This window comes from Colletotrichum tamarilloi (genome assembly GCF_030869305.1).
Source record: "Colletotrichum tamarilloi strain Tom-12 chromosome Unknown Scaffold_51.1, whole genome shotgun sequence".
Classification (NCBI taxonomy): Eukaryota; Fungi; Ascomycota; class Sordariomycetes; order Glomerellales; family Glomerellaceae; genus Colletotrichum; species Colletotrichum tamarilloi.
Window position 1 is genome coordinate 140,072 of NW_026849434.1, and position 12,449 is coordinate 152,520.

The following is a 12,449-nucleotide window of genomic DNA, read 5'->3' on the forward strand; positions in this document are numbered from 1 at the left end:
TTTTATTTACCCGCAATCACCGACTGCCAAGTATGTACTGGATATATGAATGCATGGAATAAAATACGTACACTCCGGAGGAGTCCTCAAGAAGGGTGGCCTCTAGCTCCTCCATGTGATGGACCGGAGAGTCATTCGGCTATCACGACACCTCAAAAGCCAAAAACGTTTTTGATGGTTGTGTCGCCCGACGCTTGACTATTGAGTCAACGCTGTCGCTCAGCAGTCGGCCTTGGCGCCAACATCCGACGAGGCGGAGCTGGGTCCAGCGACGGTAACGGAATTATCGCCAGAAGATCCGTCGGCGCTGCCGCGGGTGGTGCCGCCAGGGATAACATCGGGGCCAGGGATGGTGTTGTAGGAGGTTGAGCTGCCCCAAAGACTGAAGTTAACGGCCGCATCAGCTTGCTTGTAGACGCCGGGAATCTTGGCACCAGTGCCAGGCATGGTCGTAGCAGTGTTTCCAGTAACCTCAAGCTGGGCGCAGGCATAGTAGAACTCAGCCTCACCGTTGTGAGCGCCGTGAAGACCAATGTGCTCGCCACGGACGAGGTACTGGCCGTTAGGGATGGTCGAAGGGACGGTGAAGTGGACGTTGTCCTCGCCGTAGCTGCACCACGCGCCAGTACGGAGAGACTCGGCGTTGCCGGCCTTGCAGAGCAGGGACTGGGAGACCTTATACCAGGTCCCGGTGCCCTTATCGGAGGCGGCATTGCTGACCGGACTCATGTAGACCTGGGTGGGGCCGGGGTGAAGCATGCCGGTGCCACCGAAGGCCTGCTTGAGGCCAACCTTGTCGCCAGCCTTGACGGTGAAGACCTTTGCGGCCGCAGTGGCCCCCTTATTGCAAGAGAAATCGGCATCAGTCGGCGAAATAGAGCCCGAAGGGATATTTTTGAACTTGGTGGGCATGTAGCTGTTTTGATGCTTGCGGATGTAGGTGTTGTCACCACCCTGTTGAGCACCGTTGACGAGGAGCTTGTCAAACGTGTAGTGAGCAGAGGCCGAGGAGACCAAGCCAAGGACGGCGGAGAGAATAACAGTGGCCTTCATATTTGCGATTGGAGATACGCGGAAAAGAATGGAATGACTTCAAGTCAGGTAAAGAGTGAATGATAAAGAGAGAGTAAGAAGAAGAATGATAGGATAGTCACGTTGGTGTGCTGAGCTGGATTGAGAAGCCTGTAGATGCGATCAGCACATGCCTTATATAATGTTGAGTAGAAGTGTTGACCATAGCACACACACACGCACAAGTAAATCAAAAGTTGGTTTACGAAGTTGAGCCTAGACATGCTTGTGGAGCTTAGCAGCAGGATGTAGGCGCCCATTCCGAGCCAAGAGTTCGGTTTAGATTGCCAACAGAAAGCGGCAAACGCTAGAGCTCGGATGAAATCCCTGCTTTAGACAAAAGCTCTAGCAAAATCCTCCAAACACGCTACGGTAAGCATAAACGACCTGCTCGGGATCGATTTTGTGGAGAAAGCGAGGGAAACCCCTGAGCGCCGGTGTGGCCTTCAACATGGGTTGGTTGAGATTGCATCTATAGCACTGGCGAAGGGACTTGTGATTCAGTCACTTCGTCATCGGACACACGAGAACGGCGGAAATCAGCAAGCGCCCATAGGATTCACTTTGTAGGATGACATGGAAACCACTATCGCTGCGTCCAGAACGCGCAGGACTGTAAACTTGGAAAAAAAGTTTCATCGCAGCTTTGATGTGACCCTGGCGATAACATAATGGCCAAGCCCCCAGTGATTCAATCCCCAAAGGTTCAGAGACAGTGCTACGGTCACTGACGAGCTGGAAGGGACGTTATGGAGTCCACTTCCCATCCAGAAATTAGGCCTGGACAGAATTCTTGGTGACGCCCCCTAAAATACCTAGGTGGCCATTCCCGTCCTATGCTTCTGATCCTTGCGATTGGAAGAGGGTCATATACCGTACCTCGATACACAAATGGCAAGCGAATGGCGGCTACTTTCAGCGCCTTGCTGTATTTTCCTCCGTCATCTAGAGCAACTTGACGGCGACAAGCATCTATTGGAGTTGATGCCAGATGATATGTATTGTACGCAAGCTAAAAGTTCTAGAGACTCCAGATAAACGAGGGAAGTCTCCTGCCCGGAACCGAGCGCTAGCTCATGTATCATCGAATCTGCAAATTGAATCATAATATCCGGTCATGCGATTGGAGTTGCTGGGCGCGAATGGTAAACGGAGTACATTTATGATGGGCCACGGCGTTGACCTTTGAGTTGAAAATCGGGCTCGTATCTCAAACCATAGCGATCAAATTTCTTGATCAAATTCTTTGACCCTTATGAAACGTTTGAAGCTCAAATAATTTAATGAATGTAACCCTTAGTTGATGCGGAAAAGAGTCATCGCGCATGCGAACCTCTCGCGCCTCGGAACAGCCTGAAGTTCGGGGAGTGGGAAACACAGATGATGGTTTGTTAACGGGAGTCGATAGGATCTTACAAGGCGTGTCTGACCAAGCGAGGACCTTTCATTTGGAACTAAGCCCAGTGATAGGTCCGCTTCTATGCCAGAGCCTCGAATACGGAAACGGGTGGCACGGCTGAGAAGTTCACAGAGGACGGAGGGCTCTGCGGGAGAGACGCAGGATGGAAGCCGCTCCAGGGCTGTTAAAAGCGGCTAAAGTGCTCGGAAGACCCTAAGTATCTGATGTTAGCGGGGACTTAGGGAAAGCCGTTAAAAGTCGCGAACGGTTCGGACTATTCGTAAAGGCTCGTCAATCCTCGGCACCTATCCACAAAGTAAGGAGTCGGCATGATCCGCTCTATAGGTGAAACCTGGGGCTTGAAATCGAACCACCTAATGCCTCTAGCAGATTTAGTAGCAGTTGTGATTTGACGACATGGCTGTTCTAATACGTGACCAATGTTTTAATCCCTTCAAGGCCATGCCGAGTGCGACAGGGTAGCGGTGCCAGGCCACCATATATTGTTTTCCAGCGCTTATTATGTCAGAATTAGTCAATGTAGCATTTTAGTTGAGACCACATGTTTTTCTAGTTTCGGCATGCGATGTAAAGTTTTGTTCCTGCTTAAGCCGCTAGATTCTTTGGCTAATTGTGATCAGCTTGATGGTTGGCATTGAGAATGCAGTAGAGCATACTCCCAAAGCATCTGGAAACAGAGAAGAACCCCAGATCACTTGAGATGGCGCTGCCAACTTTGGCGATTTCCAATCGTTGCATCCAAGCCGCTAGCATCCTCATAGGGACTCTATAAGGTATTCAGAGCATGCAGCTCAATCTAGAAACCGCTTGACGCACCAGGGTTTTATTCGCAAACAAATGACTCCCAACTGTCAACATCTGACCCTACAAGCTTGGCCGTACGAGGCCATCGGCATAGCCTTTTGGTTCTATCGCTTCCATCTGCGGGCGATGTTCCCAAAAGGGCTTCAGGATCCTTCTTCTGCTCCACCCACTCGACTAAGGCTTCGAGGGAGTTTTGTTTCCCGGGAACGTGAGTATAACTCGAGGCACCTCCGCAATGGCCACCACCTACATAAAGAACCTCATTAATCGCGCGCTCAAGGAAAGCCACATAATGGCGGCTACCAATCTCAACTTACCTGGAACCATAAATAAAGATAACCACTCATCTCGATCGCCACCTGTCACCTGACTGATCTCATTCAAATGATCAATGGGCCAGGTTGCCGCATTGAAAGGGTCGGCCCATCCTTGCGTTACAAGAAGCTTTCCTCCCCTGTCCTTGAAGGAAGTCAGGTTGGGACTGACGGAGTCAATTAAGCTTCCAACCTTGAGATCCAGCGCATCCACATCGCTAGCCCAGTCGAATGTGCTGCCATTGTAATTCAAGTCGTCGAATACCATGTTTTGCAGGAGAGGAAGAGAGAACGAAAGGGACAAACGACCCTCCTGCATCATCCATTCCGACTCACTGCCCAGACCAAACCCAGGGTAGATGCTGGTATTGCTCAGGGAATGACGGGGTCCCGCGTATATATTCTTGGCAGCTGTGAGTTGTTCAGATGTCAAACAATGTGACGAGTTAGTAGCGGGCGTCGTGCAAGCGAGCTTGTCCAAGTCAAATGTGCATGCAAGTGGATTCTCGAGGACTCGGTCCTCAACACCGTCTAGCGTGTCGCACTTGTCTAACACGGCATTTGCGATCAAGTCGAGTGATTTTTGTGGCAAGAACGAAGCACCCTGACAGGTGTTAGCAGTAACTACTGAATTTCATCCTGGGCTGAGAGATATAACATCATGCCCTTCAAGAGCAGGCATAGACTTAGAACAGCATGAACTTACCAGAGTCACCTGCTGGTTCCACAGAAAGGACAGCGCCAGATGCGAGTACCAATTACCCGGACAGCCGGCAACAATGCCGTCGAATAGCTGAGGGTGATACTGAGCAAGTGCAAAGCCTTGGGCTCCACCGGTCGAACATCCCTTGTAATAGGTATGTTGCGGAGACTTTTCATAGTAAAACGTTGCGATTTCTTTCGCTACAGGCGTGAAGAGCGCGATAGAATTGCGGATCCATGCAAGGACTTGATTCTGGTCGTGAAGGAACGGCAAGTAGATGCCACCTGGGTATGCATCGCCGTCGTTATTATCTGAAGCAAGATGACCGCTGTCCCCTCCCGAAGTTGCGAAGCCCTTGTTGACATTTTCTAGCATTGAGGCATAGTCGATTCGGCCAGCCAAGCCGCCATTCCCTGTCCACTTATTAACTAAGATCCCGGATCTACTGAATGATCTTGCAACCTACCGACAGCTAGGAACCTGTCATTATACGCGATGCTTTCTGGAAGCCAGACTTCGAAAAAGACATTATTGTTTTCCGGGTATGGAACGCTGCCGTTGACACGACAGAATGCGACTTGGTTGAAAGTTCCAGATACGTTGAGCGAGTGAGTCGGTATGGAACTTGTCGTAATTACTCCGATGTTGCTAGCGAGAGATGCGATCAAGCTCGGTAATGAGTCGCATTGTGTGCTAAAATTCGCCTTTGCCACGCTCGTAGTAGGCAGAAGCCATAACGCCAAAGTCATTGCGGATAGCATGATGCCAATTATGAATTTACTGTCCCGTTGTTCTCTACGGACAGTCGGTCTGGAACACCTTGAAAGACCATGTGCATCTTTTAAAGATATGACAACGCGCCAGGGCGGCGGCGGTACTTTGCCATCGTCACTGCATGTGGAGCTGCCAGACTCATTTGCCGGCATCTTCATCCGCTGATCGGGACATGGATCCATCTCTTCATCGAAGAAAGTATCAACTCGACCGAGTATCTGGGACCTCTTTCGGCCTCGGCGCCGAAGTTGGTGAGGGACTATGAACGAGGACGAGAGGGGCTGTGATGGAAATCTGTACCAAAAGATGTTGACTGACCAGTCAGAATGGCTGAGGCATACCCCACGGGGAAGAACTGTGAGGGTTACAATGAGGGGAATCTCTGCAGCACTCGGCCGGCGGCGCCGAAGTCCGAGCTCCCTGAGAGTCGAGACTCGAGGGCAATCGAATACGACCCGCGATCTCGTCAATCGCACATGACATGTACAAGGGGTGAAAACGGTTTTATCCCGCACTTTCTAGCAATATTAGAGGTTGTGGAGGCATTTTGCCCCCAGACCTCGCGTATTGGGGACGTCGTTGCGTTAGATGGCAAAGAAAGACACGTAGCCTCGATCGCTGCAGCATACTTATTGACTTTGAAACTCATTGAGCCGACTTGTGACTGATGAGTTCAGGATACAGGAACTACAGTTGATAAAGGGATTCTCCCGTGGAGAATACGTATGCAACCAGAAGACACCGCTCTCCACGGAAGTCGTCATGAGTATGTATCACCCTGAATCATTTAGCTAAATCCAGCTACTGGGTCGAGTGCCTCAGTAGTCAACTTTTCGTGCGATACCGCCGCCACCCGACTCTCCCAAGACAACAAAGTAAAGTGCTGTCTTTCACCTTTCCTGAATTGGTCGAGGTGGGCAGACGATGGGAATCTCAACGTAAAGGGAGGGAATGGGAACAAAGAGGAACTCCATTGTCTTCGATGTGGAACTTCTGGTTGACGTGGTACGTGTGCGCCTCAAAGACCTTCAATTTCGAGGGCACCATTTGTCGTAGCCCCAGAGTTTCCCAGAGTTCCCCTTCTTTTTTGCGTCAAATCCCCATCGCAGGTCTACAAGGGGTAGATAAACTTGAGATTCTGACGATCAGTCAGATCAAGATCTTCGTTGTGGACCTGGATGACTTCCTCGCCCGTGTCCAGAACTTCATGCTCCTCACGGCTTTCGTCGTTCTCCAAGATCAGCTGACGCCGACGATTCTCGCGGATCAGATACCATCGGATGATCAGGCACATTGCTGGAGAAATGAACCAGAAGGCAGTCATGAAGGCCCAGGGAAGTCGGTAGCGCGGCTTGTACTTGGGCTGCCAGAATCTGAGAAAGCGCATCAGTCAATGAACCAAGCATGGCGGCCGCGGAGAGAGCTTACTCAGGGGAGATCATGTTTGCGACTGCTGCGGCAACAACACATGTGGACATCACTGTTAGCTTCTTAGTGTAGCCGGTTGTTGCCGTCCCAGCCCAAGACAGACCGAGAAGATAAGAGGGCTTGAAGGTAGAAATCTGTGTGCCAACGACGAGAGCGATTTTGTTGGACCAGGGCGATGCCAGCTGAAAAGGTTCAGTACTAGAATGGCCTCGCGGCATAGGAAGCTCACCTCGATAATACCCCCAACAAAGCATGGTATGTAAGAGATCGCACACGTGTAGCCGGTGCCTAGTCGAGTTCCATAGAGCATAGCAGCTGAAACAAGGATAAGGAGTGAGCCGATGAGAGGCTTGGCAATGTTGAATAAAGCGCTTTCAGCGGCTGTAAATCCAAACCCGACGATGATCAGCGGCAGTTGCTGCGATGTGTTGTTCGGAAGTTCGTTGAAGAACATGTGAAAACTATCGCAGCGTTAGACTGTTCAGAGATTTTAGAGGTACCGATTTCGCGAGGAGACCAACATGAATAGCCAACTCTTGGGATCTGAGAAAGCCTCACGAACATGCGACCACTTCCAGGAAGAGTTTTTGATGCCAGATTGGGCTTCGCGAATGGCTGAGATGGTGTGTATCTTCTCTTCTGTTGAAAGCCACTTTGCTTCCACCGGAGAGTTGGGCAAGAAGAACACGAGAGGCACGCAGACGATGAACGTAAGAATGACACAGATGATATGCAGCCATTTCCATGATGACAACCCACCAACAAGAGCGTGACTATCATCGAGGAGAATAAGCTTGTAGGCAACCATGGTAAGCAAGACGTTAGCCAAGCTTCCAGAAGCCCACCATAGAAGTTGGACCCATGGACTCTTCTTGGGAGGGAAGAATGCCTGGTGAAGGATTGTGGTACTCGGAACGATCTGGGACTCGGTCTGAACATTTTGTAAAGGTCAGAAGATAAAGTTCACATCGTGGAAATATATAGAAGCCCACATACCATGCCTAGGATGAATCTGAGGGCCATAAGCTCCTTGCCCGTCTTTGCAAGCGGGTGCATGCCGAGCAAGAAGGCCCAAAGTAGTAAGGAGCCGACGATGAATTGCTTTTGACCAGTCCGCTGAGATAACCAAGCACCAGGCCAGAGGGCGATGAGGTAGCCAGTATAGAACACCACAAAAAGATCGTTGTACTGCTTTTTGGTCATCTCGACATCCTTGAAAATGCCCATCGTACTGGCTTGCGACAGAGTCGACTTATCCAAATGGATGAGGAAGGCGATCCACCATGTCTGTCCTAGAAGAAACCAAAAGTTCTTTCGAACAAGTCGCTTCTCAACCTCAGGTGACAGAATTCCGACCTTGTCTTTGTTGAGATTGTAGAAGACTGTTGTATCGTCGACTTCGCCTTTGGTGACGGCATGTTGCTGTCGTTGTCCCGCAGGCGTTCCTGGAGACGTCGCTTTTCCAGTTACGATAGGTGTGTGATCAGGTGGGGAATGAGAGATAGGTTCGCTCTCAACGACCTTTTTCTCGAAATCTGTTTCGCTCGACATTTTAAGGCTTCGATTTCGCAACCGATCGAGTTAAATAATGCTCGCAACAGAATGTGCTGTTAAGAGTCAAACAATCCAGATTCAGAAGCTTTCGGAAGAGGACTGAGTCTTGGACGGCTTAAATATCATCCTAGAAGCCCCAGATCCTCATCGATTCATCCATTATCAACCGATTGTCTTGGCGTTGGCTCTTCTGATTTTCCAAGTCTGTATTTCCAGAGCATCAACCATAGAGGTAGCCTGGGACCAGGATTGGAATCGTCCCTGACCGGCTGGACTGACACCGGTGAAATCAAGATGAGGCTTTTGATCCTAAACAGGCAAATGGCAAAAATAAGCAGCAGATGAAGACGACACCAATGAGCTGCTTTGGTAATGCGTGAGAAAGGCAAGGGGCGAAAGCGAGGACATCAAGGTTGCTCACAGCCCCTGCGTCTTGCGCAGATCTCTGTGCAACCGACAAATTCACCCCTGTGAAGACGTAACATATCATACTTTCAGGTCGTAATACCCATGTCAGACTCTTGGCTCTCGGAGAACAAGCCTTCTTGGCGACGGCCCGAAGCATTGTGGCCTTGGTTAGTGGGAACTGACGCGTCTCATAGGAATGTAATGTCGGTCACTGATACCTGAGAAAGGATCGAGTAATACGGCTCGTCGATCATTCGCTTTGTGAATTAAATTCCCAAACCCTTAGAAGTAAGTATGGCGTGCATCCTCAAGACCAACAGAATCCTTGATTTTTGTATTCAAGGATTGACAGTAATCAAATTAGTAGTTGGACTTGCGAGAATAGGCACAGTCGCATGCGATCCTAATGGCTAAGCCTCCTTTGATCCTCCAATATTTCTCGGACCCTCAGGGCCCTCCTCTAGGCCGTTGCCCCTGCGAATGTTGTCCCTCCAGCGCCAGTGCTGCCTCATGAAGGAAGTACTCTGATCACCATGCATCAAAATGTCGGCTGCGTGCTGTAAACATTGTCAGACGATACGCCAAGAAGAGTCGAAGCTTTTGATACCCACCTCGCCAAGCACGGGAAGGAACTTGGCACCGTGTCCACTGCCTCCAGTCGCGACGAAGACAGATCCTTCGGAATAAGTAGGCACATGGTCGATCTGAAATGATCAGTAAGTGAAAAGGTTTAAAACAGGTAAGAGCTGACTCACAACGAAAGAGTTGTCCAATGAGTCGGTGTACCAGCATAGCTTAGTCGAATTGAAGTCCTTGTCGGCGAACTCCGGGAGGAAGATGGAGACGAACTTTCGAATGGCCTCCCTCGCAGGGTCTGGGACTATGCTGCAATCAGCGGGCGGGAGAGGCACGCTCCACTGGCCGTCCTGAGTGAAGCCCGCCTCTGAAGGCGCATGTTGGAAGTTGGTAAACTGGGGGTTGTCTTGTTAGCCTGATACGAGCGAACACGACGACGCATAAGTACCTTGATGCCTCGGAACCCGATTTTGATGAGACCATCGGCAGTCCGAGGAAAAACGTAAACACTGCCGGTGTCTTTACCGCTCGGATTGCGTGGTGCACTTTTCCAAGTGATGACCGGGAAGCGTTCAGGGGAGTACTTGTCCCACAAATCTGCGCTGTTCTTGTCCACCTTGAAGGTGACTACGCTTCCTGCAGACGACTCAAGGTGGTAGGACAAATCAGGCAATAGCTGCGTTGAGAAGGATCCAGCTGTTGACTATTAGTCGCGCAACCTCGCAGGTAGTGGTAAAGGAGAGTATGCATACCGCAAATGGCAACCACGTCCGCTTTATGAAGGACTCCGTCTTTGGTCTTGACCCCGACTGCCTTCTTCAGGTGTGATGGTGAGTCAACTTCTTCGATAATACTGTCAAAGGTACCTTTCCCGGGGCCAAAGTGAAACTCAACGCCCTGTTTGAGAGCCAACTTGTAGAAATAGGCACAGGCTTCGCTGCATTTTGTGAATCCTGCAGTTGAGTCCAGAACAGCTTCGTAAGTCTGAGTAGGCAAGGCTTGTGGAATTTCGAAATCCAGAAGCTTTCCTTCCCATCCACGCTCAGCTGCTCGAGCTCGATCAGTCGGGTCGCTCTTGACGAATTGAGTATCTCTGAGGCCGTCTCGTTCAAAGTTGCTCAGTGTCTCACGCTCAAGTGGATCGAGTTCGGCGGTGGGCTGAACTCGGAGCATGCCACTCCCGCTGAAGAGATCTGATTCATGATCTTCTTGGTGCCTCTTCTCGTTGATCTTCTCCCATGCAGCACGACTTTCAAATGCTAGACGCTGGTAATGAAGCTTGCTCCCGTAAGAAGCTCGAAACTGGAGACATTACATGAGCATAGCTTGGAATGTACACTCAATCTCCCCAAACTTACGATCTTGTTGTGATCTACCGAGGCAGCCTGCGTATTTCCATTCAAGTCGGGCTCATAGTGCGTCTCATCATAACAGTATCTGTCCAACACTGTTACGCGGTACGCTGAGAAATGAGGATTAGCTCGAGGGCCACATCCGGGTATGGTAGCAAGGCGCGCTTACCACGTTTGCTCAGAGCAACGGCCAAAGAGAGGCCAAAAATGCCAGCTGACAGAAATCAATCAATTGTTTGCAAATTCTCACTCTGCGTTCTGCACGTACCGCCCACGATGGCGACTGATTTGGGTTCAGACATGATGCTCTGCTTCTCGCTTGCTTTTCCTGTCAACCCAGAAGATGCGGAGCGCCGCGACGCTGCGAGAGGCGGGGAGCGATATACTTTAATGCTTCCGAAATCGCTGATCCATGCCTATCAAGGTGCGGAGATACCTAGTCGGTTGGAGCTGGCACGCCATCAAGAATCGGATGATTTGCCGCACGACGTAGGAATAGGCCCACAGCTCTCCGTCGCGGCCAAGATAGCAAGCAGTTGAGAATATGTTACTTCAAAAGCAAACACTGTTCTCGTTGAGAAATATAACTTGTTCAAGATTATGAATGAGTCTAATTTACGAATTCTAGGGAACATGAAAGTAGACAAAATCCGGTTTCAATGCTAGCAAGCCCTTGGCAGACGAACTTGATCAGGAGAAATCAGTGAAGAACCATCTGATTTATCGGACTGCCGGCTCCCACTCGGAGCGGTCACTAAGTAATTCTCTGGGGGCCGCAGGCCACACCATTTGCAACCCTCAAAAAATGAGACCCATTTGCCTCGTTTGATCCATTTACCCATCCATTTTGCATTGAGTTCTTTTGCTTTATTGACCAATGCCAACTCCAATAGTAGCTTGTACTGAACCTCTTACAGAGGAGTGCAGAGACAAGCTGATCCAAGCATGAGTCGGAGCTGTGTGCTCACCAATAAAGATGGTATTGTGCTCCTTTCAATGGTATGCCGGGATATATCGCCAACGAAGATAGTTCGGAATCTTCCTCCGACGCGGTCGCTAGCCTTGATGAGCTCCCAGTTGTGAACGCCGACACTATCCAGCATTAGGCCTATAGCCAGACCAGAAATACCGGCTCCAACAATGGCAATGGAGATATTGGTGTTCTTGGATGATTCGGAGCTTCCGTCAGAGCTGCGACTTGATCAAACCAGGCGCCATTTGGGTCGGATTGATGGAACAGGCGCTGATCCGTAGATGCTCTTCTTAGCCATTGGTGCTGAGGCGCGGCTCGGCTCGAGGCGTGATGACCGAGAGTTAAGAAAAGATAGCTTTTAAGCCGGATAGAAACCATCATTACTCAACTTTCTGCGTCAAAGATGCAGGTCGAGACCGAGAAGGTTTGTCCAGCGAAGGAAAGAAAACGTTAATCAGGTCAAGATAGAACACATTATGCCCGGAGGCGTCACCTATTTACAATTCACTGCTGAGAAGACCATTCACCATTGCGTTCCTTGAGTAGTCTTACAATTATCCTTGAAGCACCCATCATCTTGATAGCTTTTGTTGCCAAATGAGTCTGGTGATTGCAGGCCTTATTCCGAATAAAGTGAGCTCCTACACTTGGCTTGGCCGATTTGCAGCCTGCAGAATATATCGTGGTACTGTCGGAATCCTGATGTAGAATCTCTCTTTCCTGGAAGAGCTCTTGATCATGAACAAATTTGTGAGCTATGAGTTAAGACGTTGACAGCACTGCATACTTCTGGGAACGTGGCCACAGCTTGTTTCTTGCCGAATGAAATCTGCTCATAGGAGCCTACGATCCTGCGTTCGCTTGAATGAAGCGAGGCAAGAATTGTATGGTTGCAACATGCCCGAGGCTAATGCAAGTTACCCTTGTTCCATGTCTTCATCGCTCAACTTTGTATCTATCAAGGTACCACCTGACCTGGGCCGTCAAGGTTGCACCATGAATGTGACCGGTGTTGACCCGAAGAACCTCGTAAATACGCGTCGGCGAACATGGACCGCCTAATTGCCTGACA

At 50.0% G+C, this 12,449-nt stretch overlaps 4 protein-coding genes across 4 annotated transcripts; all 4 read right to left on the reverse strand.

Annotated features, from left to right (window-relative positions):
• Positions 1 to 219: 219 nt before the first annotated feature.
• On the reverse strand, positions 220 to 1,053 carry CTAM01_10703 (fungal cellulose binding domain-containing protein; the record flags this gene model as incomplete). Its single annotated transcript, XM_060526717.1, has 1 exon — positions 220 to 1,053. One exon carries the CDS (start codon positions 1,051 to 1,053, stop codon positions 220 to 222), a length of 834 nt encoding a protein of 277 aa, XP_060378657.1.
• A 2,261-nt stretch (positions 1,054 to 3,314) lies between these two features.
• Positions 3,315 to 5,244, reverse strand: CTAM01_10704 (tannase and feruloyl esterase; the record flags this gene model as incomplete). The annotated part of the gene is made up of 4 exons (XM_060526718.1): positions 3,315 to 3,541; positions 3,613 to 4,213; positions 4,316 to 4,725; positions 4,779 to 5,244. 4 exons carry the CDS (start codon positions 5,242 to 5,244, stop codon positions 3,315 to 3,317), a joined length of 1,704 nt encoding a protein of 567 aa, XP_060378658.1.
• A 953-nt stretch (positions 5,245 to 6,197) lies between these two features.
• CTAM01_10705 (uncharacterized protein) lies at positions 6,198 to 8,065 on the reverse strand (the record flags this gene model as incomplete). The annotated part of the gene is made up of 5 exons (XM_060526719.1): positions 6,198 to 6,459; positions 6,515 to 6,696; positions 6,744 to 6,975; positions 7,036 to 7,445; positions 7,511 to 8,065. The coding sequence occupies 5 exons, from the start codon at positions 8,063 to 8,065 to the stop codon at positions 6,198 to 6,200; spliced, it is 1,641 nt and encodes a 546-aa protein (XP_060378659.1).
• Positions 8,066 to 8,886: 821 nt separating this feature from the next.
• On the reverse strand, positions 8,887 to 10,820 carry CTAM01_10706 (FAD dependent oxidoreductase; the record flags this gene model as incomplete). Its single annotated transcript, XM_060526720.1, has 8 exons — positions 8,887 to 9,033; positions 9,088 to 9,180; positions 9,232 to 9,447; positions 9,501 to 9,748; positions 9,805 to 10,354; positions 10,411 to 10,514; positions 10,574 to 10,618; positions 10,673 to 10,820. Coding segments are annotated over 8 exons (1,551 nt in total), but the record flags the coding sequence as incomplete, so codon positions are not given.
• Between the last annotated feature and the right edge of the window lie 1,629 nt (positions 10,821 to 12,449).